The following is a 20,916-nucleotide window of genomic DNA, read 5'->3' on the forward strand; positions in this document are numbered from 1 at the left end:
GTCATTCAACTAGCATGTTTAACATGTCATATATGCCATTTTGTATTAAATAATACATCTGCCCTTTTACCAACAATTGTTGTTTTACTTGTGAAGTTAATGCAGACAAGATTATTCTGCAGAATAACCTCCTGCTCCTGCCTTTGGAATCTTTTGGTCAAACTAACTCTTTTTAAGACAAGAATAACCTCTTAGTTTTTGTATTTCAAAATGCAAATAATTTCAACAAAAACACCATAAATGCCTTTTTACATGTTTATTACATTTCAATAAAAATCTATACACTCTTATAAAACATTTATCATACTATACTTTTATCATAAAAATACAATTTGCTATTGCATTATTTTCACAGACTGTTATATCATCTGGAGATAAATTATTCACAATTTACATCATGGACAATTAGACAAAAAACAAACTAATGACAGCAAAGGTGCAGACATACTTAAACATGGAAAGGTTGACTGATGTGTTAGGTTTGTTTGTATCACACACACACACAAATATATATAATATATAAAAACAGGTAGCACCCATGAAGGAATTCTTCAGCAGAGGCACTAAAGAATTGAATAGCATAATGACAAAGGTAATGCTAAAATCACAAGGTTATAACTGAGCTTGTGAAATACTGTTAGGAGTATATAGAATGTGTAGTATTTACTTATAGAGAAATGAGTGGTATATATGGGCACAATACAAGTTGTAGGCAACTATAACAGATTATATGAGTAACACATGTAAAACCAATACAGAATGGACTTGTTTCAACTGATGTAGTTCACAGGAAGGAACTACAAGTACAGCACACTGGACTCAGGGGGTCCGAGACCAAACAAGACACCCATGGTTCAGAGATCAAACCGAAATGTTTCAAGTTTGCATTTCAAATAGCACCCTCATTTTCTTAAATGTTACCATTAATATAGTCATTCATGAAGAAAGTACAGAGATATGACTTGGCCACAGCCCCAAAATCGACCCACTCTTGCTTCAAGAAGATATGTGAATAAGGTTATCATATCAACCTTTGGGTTAGCACATCTAGTAAACAAAGTTTTAGTTGACACAAGGAACCTGAATCTCAAAAACGTCCTGGAGGCATTCGTACCCAGGACATGCCCTGGGACGTGTGTCTGTTTGCATTCATGTCGGCATTATGGTAAACTGTAAGTGTCTGAGTACCCCTTCCCCAGACATCTTTCTCAGAGAGGGGAGGGAGGGCGGAATGAGCTAGTGAGTGCTGAGTCACCAAACACACTGGCGTAAGAGGCTTTTAGAAACTGAACGTAATTTTGCAGGCTGCGATTAGTACTGTCTGACTGCTCCAGACGATCCTTCACATCCTGGAGCCTGCTCTGGTATCGCCTCTCAGCCTGTGAGACACAGCAAACAGGAGAAAACAGAGTAATTAGATCCAAAACTGTCTTCACACTGACATAAAATAAGTCAGTCACAACTGCTTAACATACAACTCGTTAGTCGACTAAATCATGTGAAACGATGTGGTGCATCTTGTTATGAAATGTTGTAGTAACAAAAAACGAATGCAACAATGACACAGCAGTTTTGTGATGGGTGATTAATCTCCCACCTCCTCTTTGGTCCGCCGAAGCTGACTCAGCTCCGTGGTAGTTCTGCTCAGCTGGGTCTCCAGGTCCAGAACCTTGGACTGGGTTGACCTCTCTTTAGACACAGCCCGCTCTCTGGTCTGGGTTACCTAGTCACCATTCAGAAGAGAACAGAAGCATTCATTGGAGCAAACTCTGTAAAGTGTTCCTCTATTGCTGAGGTATGTCTACAGCTGCTCAGGTCAGAGAAAACTGAGAATGACTGCAGCAAGAACAATGTGATGTGTGAAATGTGTTTATCATATTATTATTCATATTAGATTGAGTTCATTCATATTAAAGTATATATTTCTATTGTGACAGACAAAGGAAACAGACAGATATTTTAAAGTGTAGATAAAGTGAATAGAGGCAAACCCCCACCATCCACAAGAAAACTAGCCCCTCTGAGAGTATCCCATCCCCCACACATGAGGTGCATACGTACCTGCTTCCGAGCGTCCTCTAGGGCTTCCTCTAACTGGCGGGTCAGGACAGTGCATTCCCTGGACTTCTCTTCCAAACGGACCTGATTGGTATGGATGGTCTCCTCCCGCTTGGAGATCACTTGCATCAGCTCCCGGTTCTGGGCTAGGGACTCCTCAAGCTTGCTGTGGACAAAAGAGTAGAGAATTTTAATGTAACAGAAGACAAGCACAGTGACAGTCTCCATGCAAATGGCTCTCAAAATAATGATGCAATTCACTTGTTAGTGTAATATAATCCTTTTAGAATCTGTAATCTGATTTTAATTAGATTGCAATCTGCTCAAAATATCTCATTTCTATGGTGGAGGCTAACAGATGTGATTTATTAAAACTAATGACATAAACCAATGATGCAAGCTATTGAAACACAGAATGAAACCCACACCCTGAGCACAAACTCAAACATCTGGTTTTCTCCTATGAAGTCAGGGTAATATGATTCTGGCTCTTGCATAAAGTCCATGTGAAGGTGGGGTGTGTGATGGGTGTAGCGGCGACTGACTGACTGACCGGTCCAGGGCCTCCACCCTGTGCTGCAGCTGTTTGTTCTCCTCCAGCAGCACCATGTTCTTGTGCCGCACCATGTCCAGCTGACTGGCCTGCTGCTCCAGCTGCACAACACAAACACCAGTCTGAGCACAGCGGTCATTTTGTGCTCCAACTCAGAGAGTACATGCAGACATTTATTTGATGTTTGAACAGCTGGTGTAATCTTATAAGACATTTGGGAAGGATAGCTGGGAGTAGATGAGACTTCTAATTTTCCGAATGTGCTGTCCCGGAATCAATTCAGGTATTCATGAAATAAGTGGACACAAGATCCACTTTGATTAAGGACAGAGACACCATTTTTGTTTTAATCTAATCAACACTGGTTATAGTGGTGAGTTAATATGATGGTACATGTATGAGTGATCTTAAAAAAAAAATCAAATCATAATGCATTATGGATGAATATAACCATTTTCACTTTAACAATGTAGCCATTTGGCATAAATGTTAAAACAACATGTTTAGATAAGCAAACTATTTGACAGAAACACTTGATTTATACACATACTCCTAATACTGCAATAGCCACCCACAATAGCAGACACTCGCTCACTCAGTCTTCTCACACCCTAATCCCTACCTTCATGCGCAGCTCTGCGAGGGCGTTGGTCAGCTCGCTGGTCTTCCTGTCCTGGGCCCTCTCGTGGTCCTGGGCCTCCTGCAGTTGCAGCTCCGAGCGCCTCAGGGCCTCGGGTAGTGGCTCCAGCTCCGCCAGGCGCTCCAGCAGGCCCTTCTTCACCTGCTCGATCTCCCGGTCCAGCTCCTCGCGCACCGCCCGCGCCTCCCGCTCCGCCTTCTCCAGGCGCAGGCTGTAGTCGTCCGCCTCCGCCCGGGCCTTCTGCAGCTGGGAGTGGAGAGACACAGGAACATGCGCTCGGTTCTGTTGTGTTCCGTTCGGTTCATGTTCCTAGAGGTCTGTGCCTTCCCTTAGGCTTCCCACTGAATCAAGATACATACATGAGCTATTCTACAGTCACTAAAAGCATGTGTTACATCCACAACTGAATTCTGACCACAGTTGATTTCACTCATGGTTTTACTGGTACAGAACTTAACCGAGATCAGTCCAGTGTAGTAAACCTGAGATCAGTCCAGTGTATTTTACATAACTCAGTAAACCTGAGATCAGTCCAGTGTAGTTTACATAACTCAGTAAACCTGAGATCAGTCCAGTGTAGTTTACATAACTCAGTAAACCTGAGATCAGTCCAGTGTAGTTTACATAACTCAGTAAACCTGAGATCAGTCCAGTGTAGTTTACATAACTCAGTAAACCTGAGATGAGTCCAGTGTAGTTTACATAACTCAGTAAACCTGAGATCAGTCCAGTGTAGTTTACATAACTCAGTAAACCTGAGATCAGTCCAGTGTAGTTTACATAACTCAGTAAACCTGAGATCAGTCCAGTGTAGTTTACATAACTCAGTAAACCTGAGATGAGTCCAGTGTAGTTTACATAACTTTCACGTCTGAAGCAGCAAATGCAAATAAGTCCTGAAGAAGATTCTGGCTGTGCATTCATCCCTAAATAGCTGTTAATGACACATTGTCTGTCTTTGCTGCTAAATGTCACTGTTCTCACCTTGACATGAATCTCACCAAAGCCACAGATTGGCCTTGATGGCTTTTAATTACCTCCAAAGACAGTCTAATTCACATATGGGCAGAATGAGGGGAGGGGTCGTTTGAGGGGGGAGGGATGTGTGATACCTGGGTCTTGTAGCTGTCCACCAGACTCTCGTACTGCTTCACAGAGCTCTTCACCTGCTGCACCTCAGATTGGGACAGCGACAGCTTCTCCTCCAGCGTGTTCAGAGTGGCCTGGTGCCGAGGAGACATACACACACTGATCAAGTATGGAAGTTTTTACATGTCAGATGATGTTACATCCAATCTGTAATTTTTTGAAAGAAAGTATCTAATGGGAGAGATGTGGTGCAACACCCGTACCACCCAAGTCCAACCCGCGGTCATTTCCCAATCCTACCCCATCTCTCCAACTTCCTCCCATCAATCTCAACTATCATATCTAGATATATGCGGGGGGAAAAAAGACTTCCAAGAAGTATTAAAAACACTTGTAAAATAAAAAAGTAAGTGTGCAGAGATAGGAAAGGGGATCCCTCACCTTCAGACTCTGGTTCTCCAGTCTGGCGGAAGTGCTATCTGTGGTGAGCCCATGAAGACGGTCCAGAAGCCCTTCCCTCTCCGCTCGCGACTTCTCCTCCACATGCTGCAGCTGCTCTGTGAGATCTGTTATTCGCCTGGAGGAAAAGTAATGAGGGTCAGTGATGAGGACCTGCACTGACCATTTAAACCAATGCAATATCTTCCATGTTAAAGGAATATTCTGAAGTATGCACAATAAGCGATTGCAGATAAACATTATGGGCTTTGAACAAACTAAATCAACATCGAGTTGGAGAAGAAAGGAAGTGCCCTGATGGTGAAAAGGATTTCATGTCGTGTGGTGACGGCCTGCTTCTCACCGGTTTAGGACGGAGATCTCGGTCTCCATCTGGCTCTTGACCTTCACCTCCTTGGCGTGGCGGTTGCTCCAGTTCTCAGCCGCAGACACGGCATCAGCCAGCTGAGCCTCCTGAGGAGAGCCATCCAACAACATGACCCAGCTGATTCAATGATCCAGTCCACAAAGATTGCTTACTCAATGTTTTATAATATGGTCATAGAATACCAATAGTCTTATTATACCTCATCTTATCTTATCTTACCAAATGTCTTAATATAGACAAATGAAGATACAAGGGATATGTGAGATTTGGGATAACAGAGTTCAACTCCATGGAAATCATAAAGGCTGGAATAAGGCTGATAATTCTGTTAATCTTTGAATGTGTGTGGGTCAGTCCAAGCTCAGCCAAATTATACTATAATTACTATGTTATAATACTTTACTCTGCTGCATTCATTTGTAGGCTTATAATGTGTTAATCAAACATATGTTTATCTACCCAGTGTCGCAAAACACAAAGGTCCTAATATATAGGATAGGACAAAAGCTGTGGGGCAGGTCCAGTAATATCATGGAACACTTAATCCTTAATTTTGCCAATTCATTCAAAGGCCTGTTATCTCAACACTAACAATCTCAATCTGCCTGAGCTCAACAAATTCCTCAGCCCGTGCTGCAGTCTGTGGTCAATCCGTCAGCAGAGGACAGTACATTCTGGAACCCTCCACCCCTCCCACTTCCACCCCCCCCCCCCCCCATCGTCCCCTGCTCTGCTCGGCTCTGCTGACTCACGATCTCCATCAGCTTGGCACCCAGCTGTCCGGCGGCGTCCTCGCTGCGCTCTGCCCGGTGCTTCTGCGCCCGTGTGGCCCGCTTCAGGGCCTCCTTGTCGTCGTCGGCCCGCTCCCTCAGGCCGCGCAGCTGCGCCTGCAGGTGGTCCATCTCGCCCTGCTGCTGACTGGCTGTCCGCTCCAGGTTCTGAACCAATTAGCAAAGAAGACAGAAAATAAACAAACGTTGTTTAAATGCAAGTATTTCAATAAGAGTTGCATGGAAACATTAGGTTTTTTTTGTACATACCAGTTATTTATCAAAGTCATTTATATATTTATTCAAAAGCATCTAATACCATCTTTAGACACAGAACGATTACAAACATTACCATTATCTATCCACCTCTATCCATCTATTCATACATTAAGGCATCCATTAAGCTTTATCTTTGAGGCCATACCAATATTCTTATATCAGGCGTTGGTCTATCACAGCAGTCTCTATACCTTCACCCTGATTTTGTGACAACACTCCTACTTTGTGTAACAATCTTACAGTAATGTTTGACTTTGTAACCATTTTACAATTTACTATACAAAGTAGGATAATGACATATTCACATTGTTTTTTATACCTTAATCTGTACACTCAGTCGGTTATTATCAGCCTCTTTGCTCCGTAATTGTCCCTGCAGGTGTGCCCGTGTGGACTCCAGGACTTTAGACAACTCACTTGTGGTTTTGGCATTCTCCTGTTAAAAACACAAGTGGTGTCAGAGAGGTTAGTATTTACATCCTTCAAATCCTGTGAAAGTCTAACACCTTACCCTCAAATTCCAACAACCATGGTCTACAGTGCAGGCTTCAAATATCGATTTCATTAGGCCGAGTTGTTTACCTTCTCATTTTCCAAGAGTGATGCGAGTTGTTCCAGTTCCTTTTCTTTGTCCTGAAGTTTAACTCGAAGTTGCTACGGAGTGACAAGCAATATGGATTAAAAATCACCTTAGGGAGACCGGTCTCTGTAAAGAAACATTTATATATGACAAGACTTACCGCATTTTCTGCCTCTATGTCTGTTAGCTTCTTCAGTAAAGAATCTTTTTGTTCCATTAAACGTAGTGAGTCTATCTGTTTTCATAAAAATACACACAAATCCATCACTTTTATTGCCATTGAGATCTGATCAACCTGCTACTTAGTATTTAAGACAGTCTGCCCTCTACTGGTTGGACGAGTACCTCGCGCCCATGCTGCTCCCTCAGGAGGTGGCGAAGTGTCCGGTTGGTGCCTTCAAACGTCTCCAGCTTCTGCAGGAGCAGATCCTTCTGCTTAGCCAGGAGTGAGGAGTCAGACCCTGACAGCCTCTTATCCTGATGAGAGACCAAGAAACATTACAATTACTCCCTTATATCAATACCATTAACAGCATTTACAACTTAGATTCATTATAATTTGAATAACACAACATATTTTAGAGATAGTAAATTCAAAGCAGGAATGTTAACAGGTCGTCTGAAATTATTTAAGACATCTCTGATTATCCATCAACAAGCACTGCTCAAATCAAGGCATCAAGACCACATTCTACCGAGGCACCATTGAGAGCATCCTCTCCAGCTGTATCGCTGTGTGGGGCGGAAGCTGCACTGAATACAACAGGAAAGCCCTGCAGCGCATAGTGAACACAGCTGGAAGGATTATTGGTGCTTCACTCCCCTCCCTGAAGGACATTTACACCACCCACCTCACCCGCAAGGCGACCACAATTATGAGTGATGCAAGTCACCCCGCACACAATTTGTTTGATCTACTGCCCTCTGGGAAGAGGTACAGAAGCCTGCGCTCCCGCACCACCAGACTCACCAACAGCTTCATACACCAGGCTGTTAGGATGCTGAACTCTCTCCCCCCTCTCCCCCCTCCACCCTAAGCTACATAACATCCTGGACTTTGGACCCACAATGGCTGCGTTGCCCTACTCCACTTGTACACTTGCACACTTTGCAACTTGTTGTTGTTGTCCTGTTGTCCTGAAAACACTTTGGCTGCTCTTACATAACTTGCACCACTATGCCACTTGCTTACTTAGGTCAAACAGAACTACCTCAGCCATTTATTGGCCTGACTTTGCACTATTATATTGACTGTCTATGCACAATTTCAACCCAATTTTGCTGCTCTTATTTCTTCATTGTATGTGCCTTCTTATTTACTCATTTATTGTTTACTTGAATGTTATGTTTGTCTGTGGACTTAATTGGTAAAATATGTCTTGTCTTCACCGTGGGATAGTGAGAAACGTAATTTCGATCTCTTTGTATGTCTGGGCATGTGAAGAAATTGACAATAAAGCAGGAAAATGGAAATGTGGGACTGAACTGAAATGAATGTCAAATGAAATCGCTGCAAGACTGCTACTTTCAGTGTTTAGCCCTCTGGCTTGGTAGGCAACAAGAAGAGTGTGTGACAAACCCCACATACGCTGGTGCTGCGGGACATGCGGCTGACCGTCTCCCTGAGTGCGGACACCTGCTTGGATGCCGCTGTGCCGTCCAGCTCGGCCTCCAGCAGCTTCTTGAGGAGCAGGTCCTTCTCCTGCAGCAGGCTCTCCTTCTCCAGCCTGCACGACACAAGACATCTGCCAGTGAATTCAGTGGGAACTACGCAACATCATATGCAGTGTGGTAATTAGGTAAACGCACAACCAATTTCTTCCCTCTAAATTGAAATTAATGTTTACCCTAAGCTGAATACAGATTGTTCAGACAAAAAGAATTCAGAGCAAACAAATACATTTGAAAAGCAGTTGGCTTCAGGCTTTAGAGTTATGTCTGACTTTTCATAACAAACACATCTACGATATGTGTGTTAAAGGCGCAGTCAGCGATTGCACAGGAAGTCACGTTTGTTTATATTTAAATGTATTAGCAGTTGCTTTTTTCCAAAACAACATACTAGTATGGGGAATCGTGCAATTTTAGGAACGGTTCATATAGATTTTTGCAACTGGTGATTTTTTACTTGCTAGGACCCCATTGAATACAAAACAATATTGCAGAAAAATAATATAAAGCCTTTAAGTGGTCAATTTTTTTGATAAATATACATATAATAAGGTAGACAAGTGAGATACAGACTATTTACAAAAGATGTATTGCATCATTTGCCAAGAAATTTGGAGAAAAATGGGAAAAATAGAAAAACATTTTAAAAATCTGCATTTTGTTCATTATTGAAGAGTTCAACCAAACATTGTCACTCAAGTATTTATCCTCACCACTGTCACTGTCCTTTTAATATTGGTGCACATCTCCTCAGAGCCTTCACACCTGCAAAGTTGTGTGAATGGTAAGTTGTTACTCTTGCAAGAACACCTTCTACTGCATTGGCTGGCAAGACAACAGCACTTCACAAGCTCCACAACAGCATGTGGTGCTGGTGGAAGTTTTGACAGAACAGGAGCCCATTGCCCATCAACAATTTGCCTCCATCCCAGTGATAGTGAGTCAAGAATCTTTGGAGCAGGCACTGTATCTTGTGCCCAAACATTTGCTTGCCTGTGTGCTCTCAGAATTTCAATTTCAACTTAATTTCACTTATAGAGCGTCAAAACATTACCCATGTCTCATGGCGCTTTACAGAGTGTTAAACATTCAGACAGAGCCAATGAGTAACAGGGGCGAGGAAAAACTGAAAAAAGAACTGGAGAAACATATCGGATGAAACCCTAAGCAGATCCACGACTCAAGGGCCTGACCCATCTGCCTGGGGTCAGTTACAGGACAGTAAGGTCTATATACAGAGAATAGAACATGGTATTTAGAGCCACCTGAGGTATATGTTACAAAGTGGTTAGATGGTTACATAACCAGTATGATAATGCATGAATCCTATTTAGTGTTAAGTTCAAATAGTCCAGTGTAGGGGATGAATTGTCCATAGGGATTAGGATTTCTCATCGGGCAAGTAGTGGGTCTCTAGGCTGCGCAGGCTGGAATCCGAGCATGGGGACAGCAATAGGCGATGGTAGGACAATCATAGGGATGGGATTTCCCTTGTTCCCAAGTTCCACTTAAGGGCTTTAGCTGTTTGAAAACCATGTTTTGAGGAGCTGACACACAAATTTCTCACATCCAGCTAACACGTCTGGAGATGGATGAGGACCTACTACAAGCCTACAAAGTGTGTTAATGACATCCTCATGACTTGATTGACTTGAAACAGAAACCTTTCCTTTCCCACGGGATAAACAGTAAATGGCGGGACAAACGGTTGTCCATCAATTTCCTGACAGGATACAATAGGATACACGATAGGTCCACCGACTCTATGCACGATGTGATTGGCTGGACCGAAGTTTGTTTTTTTCACCTCACAAGCCGAGAGTTGCTAGACTACCCTGGCTAGAAATTACATTTGCTGCTGCTAGGGTGCGTCAAGATTTCTAGGCTGAGATGTATCTTTTGTCGACGTTCTCCAGTGCCCATGATAATGAGACTGTCTTTGTTGATGTCTGGTACCCTGCGAAGGGCAAGCACCAAGACATCTGTGTGACGTGTAGATATGTGGGGTTTTGCCAAAATGACTTGCTGCTACTGCCACCTTTGTGTGTGTGAACTGTGACTGGCAGTTTACATAGTTCAACAGCTTTATGAGCAAGGTAGAGGACGAGGTTGGCTTTGATTGGTGTAGTCTTGTATTTTGTTTCCCTTATCATGAGCTTTTTCCCATTGTATGGACCTGTCTCGTCCTGTCTTTCATGGAGTTTGTGATGGTATAGTTGTTAAATAATAAGTAGCCTATATGTCATTGTAGCCTCGTGCCTCACTTTCAACATTTTCAAAGAAGCATTCTGCCAGATCTTAGCAACAGTTTATGTCACTTTTCCTGACAACCATCTCCTGCACAACAGCCATGCCATCTATTAAGATGCTATCCAATGTGTGTGTTAATTGCACGGAGCTACTCTCTGTAGGTTGTTCAGATGATGCTGTTTCTGAAACCAGTCACAATTCATGGATGAAGGCAGACTTAGCTGTAGTGGGCAGCATTAGGCTTGCATATAATCAACAAATTCATATGTTCCCACAATTTCCTGCAAGTCCTGTTAACAGAATTATTGAAGACCAAAGAGCTCATTGTGGACTTCAGGAAGCTTTCTATCTGAGGAGGCTAAAGAAGGTCCACCGCCTCCTCAGATCATGGTGAACTTCTACCCCTGCACCATCAAGCGTATCCTTACCAACTGTGTCACAGTTTGGTATGGCAACTGCTCTACCCACAACCGAAAAGCACTGCAGAGGGTGGTGAAAACTGCCCAACGCATCACTGGTTCCTCACTCCCCTCCATTGAGGCCATCCAGGGCAAGTGATGCTTGCATAAGGCGCACAGCAGGTTCAGAGGAAGCTTTCCTGCAGCTGAACTCTAGCTCTGCATCCTGGTTGACAACCAACCTACAAAGCCCCCCCCCGCCCGATGCCTCCTTGCCTGTGCCTGTTGAGGTGTCCACGACCATAGCAATCTTGACAGGGACAACAAGGAGGCAGACCCCCCCTCTAATGTATGTTGTTTATACATTGTTCACATTACATAGCCATATTTATTCTGCTCTCATAAAGTAACTGCTAACATACACTGCACATATTTATATTACTCTAAACCTCTCTACCTTATATAAATCAACTTTATACTACTGTCTATACATTTCTTGACCTGTCTATGCACCACCTGTCTATACTTTGTATATCACATTGCACTTTTCTTTTTTTTTGCACTTCTGGTTAGACGCAAACCACATTTCATTGTCTTCATACTTGTACTCTGCAATGACAATGAAGTTGAATCTAATCTAATCTAATCTATTGTGGTGAGTGCAGAACATTACTTTAATTCAAATGATTATTAGGTTATGTGAAGGAAACTTTTAATCAGTCAATGTGTTTTTCCGGGTATGCCAATAAATAGCATAATGGTGGTTACACCAATCACTGGTTGATAATCAAGACATCTCATGTCACCCATGGTCATATTTATTACCTAAGTCATTCAATTTTATTAGAACATGTATGTATATAATGATAATACCTAACATATATCCATTTAAAATGTTTAAAAAGGCGATTATTTGCAATTTTTGGTGATATATCCGCCATCTTGGATTTTGGACCTGTGCAGTCCGGGAAAAAATTGGAAACCGGTAGTTTTGCAAACTATAGGGTCTGAAGAAGTGAAAAAACATAATTTGCAAAAATCTATATGAAATGTTCCAAACACCTTTTTTTGCTACATATCGCCCTGCACTATACATTATATTTAACCAAGAACTAAACGAAAAACCCCAGGGAGGTAGTTCACCCCTCCCTTCGGTATTCCCAGGGAAACTCCACATAGGGTTTTGTTTTTGTTTGGGGGAAATGCTGCCCCCACTTTATTATTTCCTGCTTCCGGAGCCTGGGTTGCCTACAGAGACCGGGTTTTTTACAGTGTGCTCACAGAATGGGCAGCTTGCGAGTTGTGAGGAGATGATTGCTGAACGTGACAAAAAATGTTATGGGCTTAAAACTACGTATGATTGCTGACTGCGCCTTTAATAAGCATAGGCTTACAGGCTAGCAGGGTGGCTAGCTTGCCAGCAGTTATCAGCAGTTTTTCACACCTGCTAAAGTCTGACTCCTCCAGTATCTTCTCCATAGACTCCCGGAGGCGGGAATTCTCAAACTCAGTGACCTCCAGCTCTTTGGTGACTTCAGCCAATTCCTCTTCCTGCTCAGCGATAACCCGCTGGGAAACACTGAGTCTCTCAGATTGACGTTCTAAGAGCTGCTCCTTTCTGCGCAACTCCACCTAGGTGTACACACACACACACACACACACACACACACACACACACACACACACACACACACACACACACACACACACACACACACACGCGCGATTCCACTTCATGAACTTCATTCCAGCAAAGACAGCTATATGCCATTATTGAACTGTACCATCTGTCAAACTACATTATAAATCTATGGGCCAGTTTCACATAAATAGAATTAAGACTAGTCCTAGACTAAAAGCTTTTCTTCCAGTAGAGTTCTTCATTGAAGTTCTCTTTAAGTCCAGGACTAGGCTTAATCCATATAAAGGATAAAGGAAACGAGTTCGATATGCTTAGCAGAGCACACACCCTTATGCTTGTTCATTTTTCAAAATACATTGCTGTGGGCCACGGTTAATTATTCAATACAATTAGAAATAAAATGTACTCTAGTTTGGGCTATTGCTTATATTCCACCTGTACTGTGATGTGCCTTGTGTGCTGCTTATTTCCAAATGATGTGGCACAGTCAGAAGGGCACCCACCTCACTCTTGAGTGAGCTGACCTCCGTCATCAAGCTATCGATCTTCTTTTCGTACTGGCTGATGCGCCCGTGCAGAACCTCCTCCTCGTCGGTGGACAGGTCCTCCAGGCGTAGCGCTGCAGGGGAAGGCTCACGGTCACCAATAGGGGTGATCTCCAGCTGGTGTGTAGGCCCCTGACCAGAGAGAAAAAAAGAGTAAAAGGTGAAAAGACTGAAGCACAGGAACAGGAGGTTTCGGTGGGGAATTTTTTTTTTTAGCTACCTTTTCACTCTTACCAGATTTTGCTGTTCTCAGATCAGTGTTTAAACAATTATCTATATATCAGGGATAATCTATAGAACAGGGCGAACAGGACCCCAACACACCAGCGGAGTGGTCTTGCTTCGTCCTGAAGGGACTTATTTTCCAATAATGACTCTTCTCTAATTATTGTTAAAAAAAAAAAAAAACAGTTACTTATTATTGTAGCAAATCACGTTTGAGAGGGGCAAAATAAACATGTCTGACCAACATATAACCATATAACTACATTTTTGGAGGACCTGTTTATGACACATGAGTAACAGCCAAAGCTGTGAACATCCATTCAGAAACCCCAATAAGACATAACCTGAAGCGCATGCCATGCTGGGAAACATTGTTTCTCTCACCTCCCACTTGAACGAGGGCACTCGAGTGGAGGCCTTGCCAGGGGGTATCCATGGCACCCTTGTCTTCACCTTGGCCGTTGGACGCAAACCATCAGAATCCATCTTTTTCTTTGTCTACGGTACAAAGCAAACCAAAGTAAACTTATTAATTTCATTCAAACACAAGGATAGTTTCAAAATGGAAGCTGTTTACTAGACATGTAGAGACTGCTTCATGGATTAAGCCTAGCCCTCGACTAAAAGAAAACTTCAATGGAAATCTCCATTAAAAAAGCTTTCAGTCTAGTACCAGGCTTAATCCATGTACGACATACAGGCTGGTACAGTGTGGTGTAGAGATGTAGGATGGCTGCAGCATTTTAAAAAGTAAGGCAGTCTTATACCTGCTTCTTGGGTGAACTGGTCTTCTGAGTCTTCTTCACATGGACATGCACAGGTGTGTTGTCTGACACGTGCACATGCAACGGAGGTGAAGAGGGGCTTGTTCTCATTGTTTTTTTCTGAAAGTGCAAAGAACAATAATTATTGTGGTACATCAACCTTTCACTAGAGTTAACTTAAACTTAACTGAATGTATGACTTCTGTATGAGTCATAGTACATATGTTGCATATCTCTAACTAAGTCATATTTGCTTAAAAGCAGTGGCCATTTATCTATGATTTACCAACGTACAACATGTTAATTTCACATGGGTGGGTACTATGTGTAAATGACATCGGTTATCTGTGCATAGGTAGTAAGCATCTTCTGAGAGTTAGTGTAGTTGTTTGTTTATAGTTGAGAGAACACATATCACGTTATATTTCAACACGTGACTACTCATTATCGCCACAGCTGTGAACCAAAGAACTAGGTAACCTAATAAGGAAGCCAATGTCACATAATGGATAGTGTTAGTTTCAAGATGCTTCAATGCTACGTCTACGCCCTTTACCATGAATAATTATAGACAAACTGTATGAATCTCACCTGAATCCTTTCTAAAGCCACAGCATCCTCAGATGATCTCCACAGCTTGGTTGCCAGAAACTATTCTTAGCTAATGTTAGCTATATCGTGCTAACTCGCAACAAATGCTCATGGATACACATATCTTCAGAAAAAATAGCATGTATATTAATACTGAAACAAAACCAATCTGAAAATCGAAAGGTTTTTGACGAATATACCATTTTAGAAAATAAGATGTAATCGGTCAGTCATTCTCTTTGTTGGCAAACTAACTTAAGGGGCTTGATAAACTCATTCGTTAGCTATCATCTGCACAGCGCAGACAAACGGAAAGACATTACATTTACATCATATAACATCATATATTGCTTCTCCTTACCATGAGAATGACCAGATAGCCAAAACCTCGATATAAATAATTGAAGATTTTATCTTTAGCATGTCCTCCTGGGTCAGAAAGTCTTGTAAAGCTTCTCTTCCGGCAGGCAGAACGCCTGTTGCACGCGATTGGCAGATTCAAAACCTTTAATGACTTCAGGAGCTTGTGATTGGAGGAATCCTCTGACCTTGGTTGGCGTTCGATTTTATGTTGTCTATAGCAACGGGGACCTTGGAAACAGCAGACCCGTGTTGTGGGTTGGCAAGGATACCTACTGATACATTCTGCTGCAAGGGACGCCGTTTGATAGCAATGTTTGATGCTCGCCTGTACTGATAATATAGCCTACAACCTAAGCTGTTAGTTCACTGTGCAATAATTAGACTTTCAGTCATTAGCCTGCACTCTACGTCTGCCAATAGCCTCCTTTCGTGCGTCTGGTGTGAATCCTTGCTGACATTCAACTAGTCTCAACAAATCCCTATCGAGTTTATAATTATGCCTAGATTTGCTTATCAAGCATTTGGCACAATAGGAAAATAATACACAATTTGTCTTTGGGCGCATCAATCAAAAAAGAAGAAGGAAAAAAACTACTGCATTACTTTTTCCTTGCCTATATCAATGGCCAGGAGCTTTTACCCATCATACTCAACACCCAGCCCCAGAAAATAACAGGCTATTTGCACACATGCACCAATTAATAAACAGCATGTCTGTACCAATCATAGGCCTTAAACAGAGTCAGTAATTTAAAAAAAAGGTTTTACTGTCATGTTACATTTCCATCCTCATACATACTCACATATTAGTGACATATCTTCAATTTAGTTAATAAATAACTTCAAGAATAATCACCTTAATGCTGAAAGCAGCATAACTTAGGTCGCCAATCTCAAGTTTATCCATTCACATATAAAACTATGTGTCTGGTGTCTGTCAGAATCAACAGTTATTTCTCAGTATAGCGTGAGATGAGTGGATCCAGAGTTCATAGTGATGAAAACATCAGTCCTGACCGCCATGCTCCCGAATCACCTGCTCCATGGCCTGATACCATTTCCTCATCCTTGTATGTTTCATGACATCATCAAATGCCTGCAGACCTTCAATTGTACGCATGACTCCAAAAACAGACTTTTGAGAGAGGTGGGGGACAAAGAGAGAGAAAGAGAGGAGCCAGTGAGGGATTTTCATGAAGAAAATGTGTTAATATAAAACACTGATCATGATCATACAAAGGTATTCAACATCCTTTGCACTTTTGGTCAGCGAACTATGTGGTGAAAAGCCTGCAAGTAAATTCTTGGTTCTACAATGAAGATGGACTCTTACTATGTCAGCTAGATTTGGCCTGTTGCCGCCTAAGAACTTTCTCTTCTTGCCAACAGCGGTCATCCATTCGTCAGCCGCCTTGTATAGATCTTGCCTCACATCTTTCTCCATTCTATACCTGTTGAACAGGAAAAAAAAACACACATTTAGCAGAGCATTGGTTTAATAACAATGTTTTAACATAGTCAGTGAAACTACAACTCTGACAAATACTGGAACTGATAACACATGCAACTACAAGTCTCATGAATATACTGTAGACATTTTTCTCTACAGCATAACTACTGATATGAAGAGCATCTCAGATATAAAACCAGAGTAACAACTAACAAGTTAATTGTCAATGTAACTGAAATACAAACCAAATTTTTAGCAGCTTGGAGAAGAAGAACATGGTGAATGCTCCCACATATTTGGTGATGAAACCCTCCACCGGGCCATAATTTCCTTCATGCACAATGTGTTCATAGGCTTCCAAGGCTTCCATGGGACTACGATACACATTTGGGGCAAGTAAGCACAAAAGCCAGTCATCTGCCCAGTGTCTCCACCGCACCTCATCTCTAAAACACAGAAAAACAATTATATTTGTATGACAAACATAAATACAACAATTACATGTGTGCTACATTATAAATGATCCATAATGTCCAGTATATTGTAAAGGCCAGGATAAAAAACTAAATTAGGGTGTTCTGTGTTACTAGAAATATATACCAGCACTAGACTGCTCCATTTTTCAAGTGACCGACAGAAATTTGTATAGGAAAGATCTGAAATGCAGGGGAAAGGTAAACTTACCTTCTTGCAGTTTTGTTTGGGTAGTGGAGTTCAATAGCGATCTCATTCAGCATCACCCAGTGCTTGTTGGTATATTCTGAGCTTTCGATCCCAAATATGTTTTTGGAGGTCAAAACAGTATAGTAGGTTATGACCTCATGTATCGTTTTACTCCTGTGAAGTCATAGTAAGAGTGATCAGGATCATAGCTGAATGGAAGAGAGACCAATCACAGCTAATTAGCCCCTTTTTTGTAAGTAAACACGGTTGGATCAGATCACCATACATGTTTAAAATAGGGGTTTATGCCATTATCCTTCAGTGGTAGGGAAGGAGGCGAGTTGAGTGTGCTGAGGTACACATAATGGACTATAACATTGAGCCAGTGGCCAAACTTGTTGGATGGCAGGAACTAAAACCAGATGCATTCTGGTTGGTCTTAGGGGTTGTACGGTTATCAATATTTTCTATTGTAATGTACAGTACCCTCCAGAATTATTGGCACCTTCAGTAAAGTTGACTAAAAATGGTATAAAAAAAATATTTTGCTGATTTATTGTAATCTCACAATGGAAATAATGAGGAAAAATCCAACCTGGAAAGGCAGCAAATTTATTCTGAGAAAAAGGAAAATCTCATAAAGAAATAAATATATTATTGCCCACAATTATTGCCACCCCTAGAAAATCTTGCAAATATGTAACAGAAGCATTTTCCTTAGTTAATCAGAGTGTCTGTGAAGTTCCAGAAGTAGCTCATGACTTTCTTTTTCACTAAGGTATGAAAACAAAGTCACACAGAGGCTAAATACCCATTACCCATTAATGAAACCAAATTCTGCCATTAGCGATAGCTTAGTCTAACAGCAGAGATCTAATTAACAATGTGTGTATTAATATGTACATATGGAAATGTAAAGTCTACGCCATCTATGCAAAACTATACGTTTACATTTTCATCTATATCAAAGAACTCTATGAGGATTTTTAGGTTTACTTACTTATCAATCATACATGTCTTGAAAGCACTCATGATAACAGAGGCATCATTCAGTTCCTATTGAAGGGAGAACATAGGATATTGTATTATTTTATCTATTACGAGGACTAGAAAGTAGAAATTTAGGTTTCTATATGTCACCATCAAGAAAAAAAAGTCTCTTACCAAATTCTCTTGGCCCTCAACCACAAGAAGAGGAACTTTTTTGGATCCAGTCCACGTAATCTCTTTTCGGAGAACTGGGTTGACCTCCACAGTCTCATATTCCAGGCCATAGTAGTCCAAAAAGGCCCTGAGTTTGCTGCATTGAGGACATGTCTTGTATTGGTAGAGTGTTAACCTTGGTGTTCCGCCCAATGCCTGCGTAAATATGAATGCGAATATTAAATAAGACCAACTCTCTATTTAAGAATTAAATCAAGCTGCTTGTTTGAAATATTTGCACATGGGAAAATAATATTAATGAATGCTCCAGGAACGAATAGAATACTTTCCAAAAACGGCAATGTTCACTTAAGAAAGCACATCACAGTCCTTTGAAGTACAACTATAGATCTTTGGTAACACTCACCATTAAATTATTTTGCCATATTGTCTTTTTTCCTTGATATTTTCAAACCAGAAGTTTGAAATGTTTAACCATCCAAAGGGCATATTTATTCCAAAGTCTACAGTCTAAAAATATAAACCAAACAGCAAGGCCATAGAAATGTTCTTCTGTGTGAGAGGGGTCATGCTAATGTGAATGGGGGTTAGTGCAAGGCCTGTCAATCTACTCATGGTGAATGAAGAAGACTGACAATTATAAGCCCAAGTAATTTTCAAACTATGTATTAACTAGTCAGCAATCTATCACACATATAGTCAAATATGTCTTTCATGACATTCAAGTTGACATTTAATCAGGTGGACAAAGTATTTATGTGGCAACTATGGGAAAATGATCAAAGTCTCTATTTCTGAACAATGACCCTACATGTAGGTCTGCCTATGATAGTGTGTAGCCATCTGTTCCAACTCTTTGATTTACAGACCGCAGCATTATTCTCATCAAAAGCTAATGGCATTTCCCCCCAGTCCCGTTTGATATTTTTTCTTTTATCAGGATGAGAGGAGATGTACGCATTTCAGTGGGACTAGAAACTGGTCTAAATCTGAGCAGGCTGACTGCAGTAAACACACCGGTGTTGTCATCTGGATCCACAGAGGTCCTCCTGTCCTGCTATAAAATGACAACTGTCCAGACAGGTTGGACAGTAGTCATGGTTGCCATTCACCCTTGGTTTGGAAATTGCCATACCCTATGTAGTGGGTCCAATGAGTACTATGGGAGATGGGTAATAAGGCAGATCTGTTTGGAAGTAAATAGGCTACTCCACACATGCCAGAGCACGGTTTCAAAATCAAAATCCAAATCAACTTTTAACATGTAACCAACTTTCGTGACAAGGTTGAAGAAAACTTCTCAGAGAGGAAATGATGAAGGTGTATACCACCGTTTTCAGCAGGCTGAATGTTCTCATACCTCACTGACCAATGACCATACACAGACAGCCACAAAACACGCCCACAACACGTCAAAGGAATGAAAACAGTTAGCTACTTTAATACAGATGTGCAGTGATGAAAAATGTTAAAATAACAACATTAATGCAACATCACAAAAAATAAGTGCTTACGTGGAGTAATTCTTCCTCTGCAAAATGCTGTTGTAGAGATAATTTAAGTGCACTGTACAGGCCGATTCCTCCTCCCAGCAAGAAAGCACATCGTCCATAGACCCAGTTGCCTTGCCGGGGACAGACCTTTACTTTCTGCAAAGCATCAGTACTGTAAGCCCGGAAGTATCCTCTTAGCGGCGCATTATGCGTCTCGGTGACAGCCAAGCCAGCCCGGCTTCGTAAAGCACGAAAGTATTGTAAAGAGGCTTGGACTTGACCCAACACTTTAGCCCGGTATGCTGCCATTTTGAATTTACATAAACCTCGCTCCCATGATGCCATAGTCGACGTTGTGCAGAGGAGAGAGTCGATTGGCTTTCCAGTTACCCACGTGTAACTTGGGTCGTGTCATAACAGAGAATTCATAGACCTTTAAAACAGCTTTCAAGGGGAAACAATCTTGGAGAAGTGTTATGGAGTGGTCCACTGAATTAGTTAGGGGTTTGCACGGCGTGTCATCAGATCTGGAGATACTCGCCTCATTAGAAAGCATTAGGCACTGAAGTAAATCCCTAACAACATCGTCAAGGGAAATGGTTGTTTAGACACGGCTACAATCACGTAAGATATCTAGACTAGACCCTATCGTATAGTATAGGCCTGTGACCCAGATATGATCAGCCTGAAGGAAGGCCAAGGACATAGCTTAGCCTACTTTTTACTAAACTGGAAAAAAGGACCAGTGCAATTGACTTTCTTAGTCACTTGTGGAAGGGTCCTCCCTAGAAAGATACAAAATAGTGTATAGTATGGTATAGTATACAGCCTAGCCTACACCTAGGTATCTCATCTGCTGATGTTCATTTCAAAGTGCCTGAAGCTAGAATGCATGAATTGAC

General features: G+C 41.6%; 2 protein-coding genes across 4 annotated transcripts; both read right to left on the reverse strand.

The window, feature by feature from the left end:
• Positions 1 to 288: 288 nt before the first annotated feature.
• On the reverse strand, positions 289 to 15,353 carry odf2a (outer dense fiber of sperm tails 2a). Of its 3 annotated transcripts, XM_042060122.1 has the most exons (20): positions 15,243 to 15,353; positions 14,882 to 15,005; positions 14,294 to 14,410; positions 13,911 to 14,024; positions 13,260 to 13,433; positions 12,559 to 12,746; positions 8,375 to 8,522; positions 7,141 to 7,272; positions 6,956 to 7,030; positions 6,798 to 6,869; positions 6,535 to 6,651; positions 5,919 to 6,104; positions 5,143 to 5,252; positions 4,782 to 4,917; positions 4,364 to 4,474; positions 3,234 to 3,497; positions 2,612 to 2,712; positions 2,062 to 2,224; positions 1,598 to 1,723; positions 289 to 1,379 (listed from the first exon to the last, which is right to left on the reverse strand). In XM_042060122.1, exons 3-20 carry the CDS (start codon positions 14,399 to 14,401, stop codon positions 1,209 to 1,211), a joined length of 2,496 nt encoding a protein of 831 aa, XP_041916056.1. In that variant the 5' UTR covers positions 14,402 to 14,410; positions 14,882 to 15,005; positions 15,243 to 15,353; the 3' UTR covers positions 289 to 1,208. The 3 variants fall into 3 exon arrangements, with proteins under 3 accessions (XP_041916056.1, XP_041916055.1, XP_041916054.1); XM_042060121.1 differs by lacking the exon at positions 14,882 to 15,005 and having other exon boundaries at positions 8,384 to 8,522; XM_042060120.1 differs by lacking the exon at positions 14,882 to 15,005.
• Positions 15,354 to 15,986: 633 nt separating this feature from the next.
• LOC121680141 (prostaglandin E synthase 2-like) lies at positions 15,987 to 20,357 on the reverse strand. The gene is made up of 7 exons (XM_042059351.1): positions 20,036 to 20,357; positions 18,522 to 18,716; positions 18,358 to 18,413; positions 17,379 to 17,531; positions 16,940 to 17,140; positions 16,578 to 16,695; positions 15,987 to 16,379 (listed from the first exon to the last, which is right to left on the reverse strand). Exons 1-7 carry the CDS (start codon positions 20,321 to 20,323, stop codon positions 16,251 to 16,253), a joined length of 1,140 nt encoding a protein of 379 aa, XP_041915285.1. The 5' UTR covers positions 20,324 to 20,357; the 3' UTR covers positions 15,987 to 16,250.
• Positions 20,358 to 20,916: the final 559 nt, after the last annotated feature.

This window comes from Alosa sapidissima, chromosome 13, assembly GCF_018492685.1.
Source record: "Alosa sapidissima isolate fAloSap1 chromosome 13, fAloSap1.pri, whole genome shotgun sequence".
In the NCBI taxonomy this organism is placed as follows: Eukaryota; Metazoa; Chordata; class Actinopteri; order Clupeiformes; family Clupeidae; genus Alosa; species Alosa sapidissima.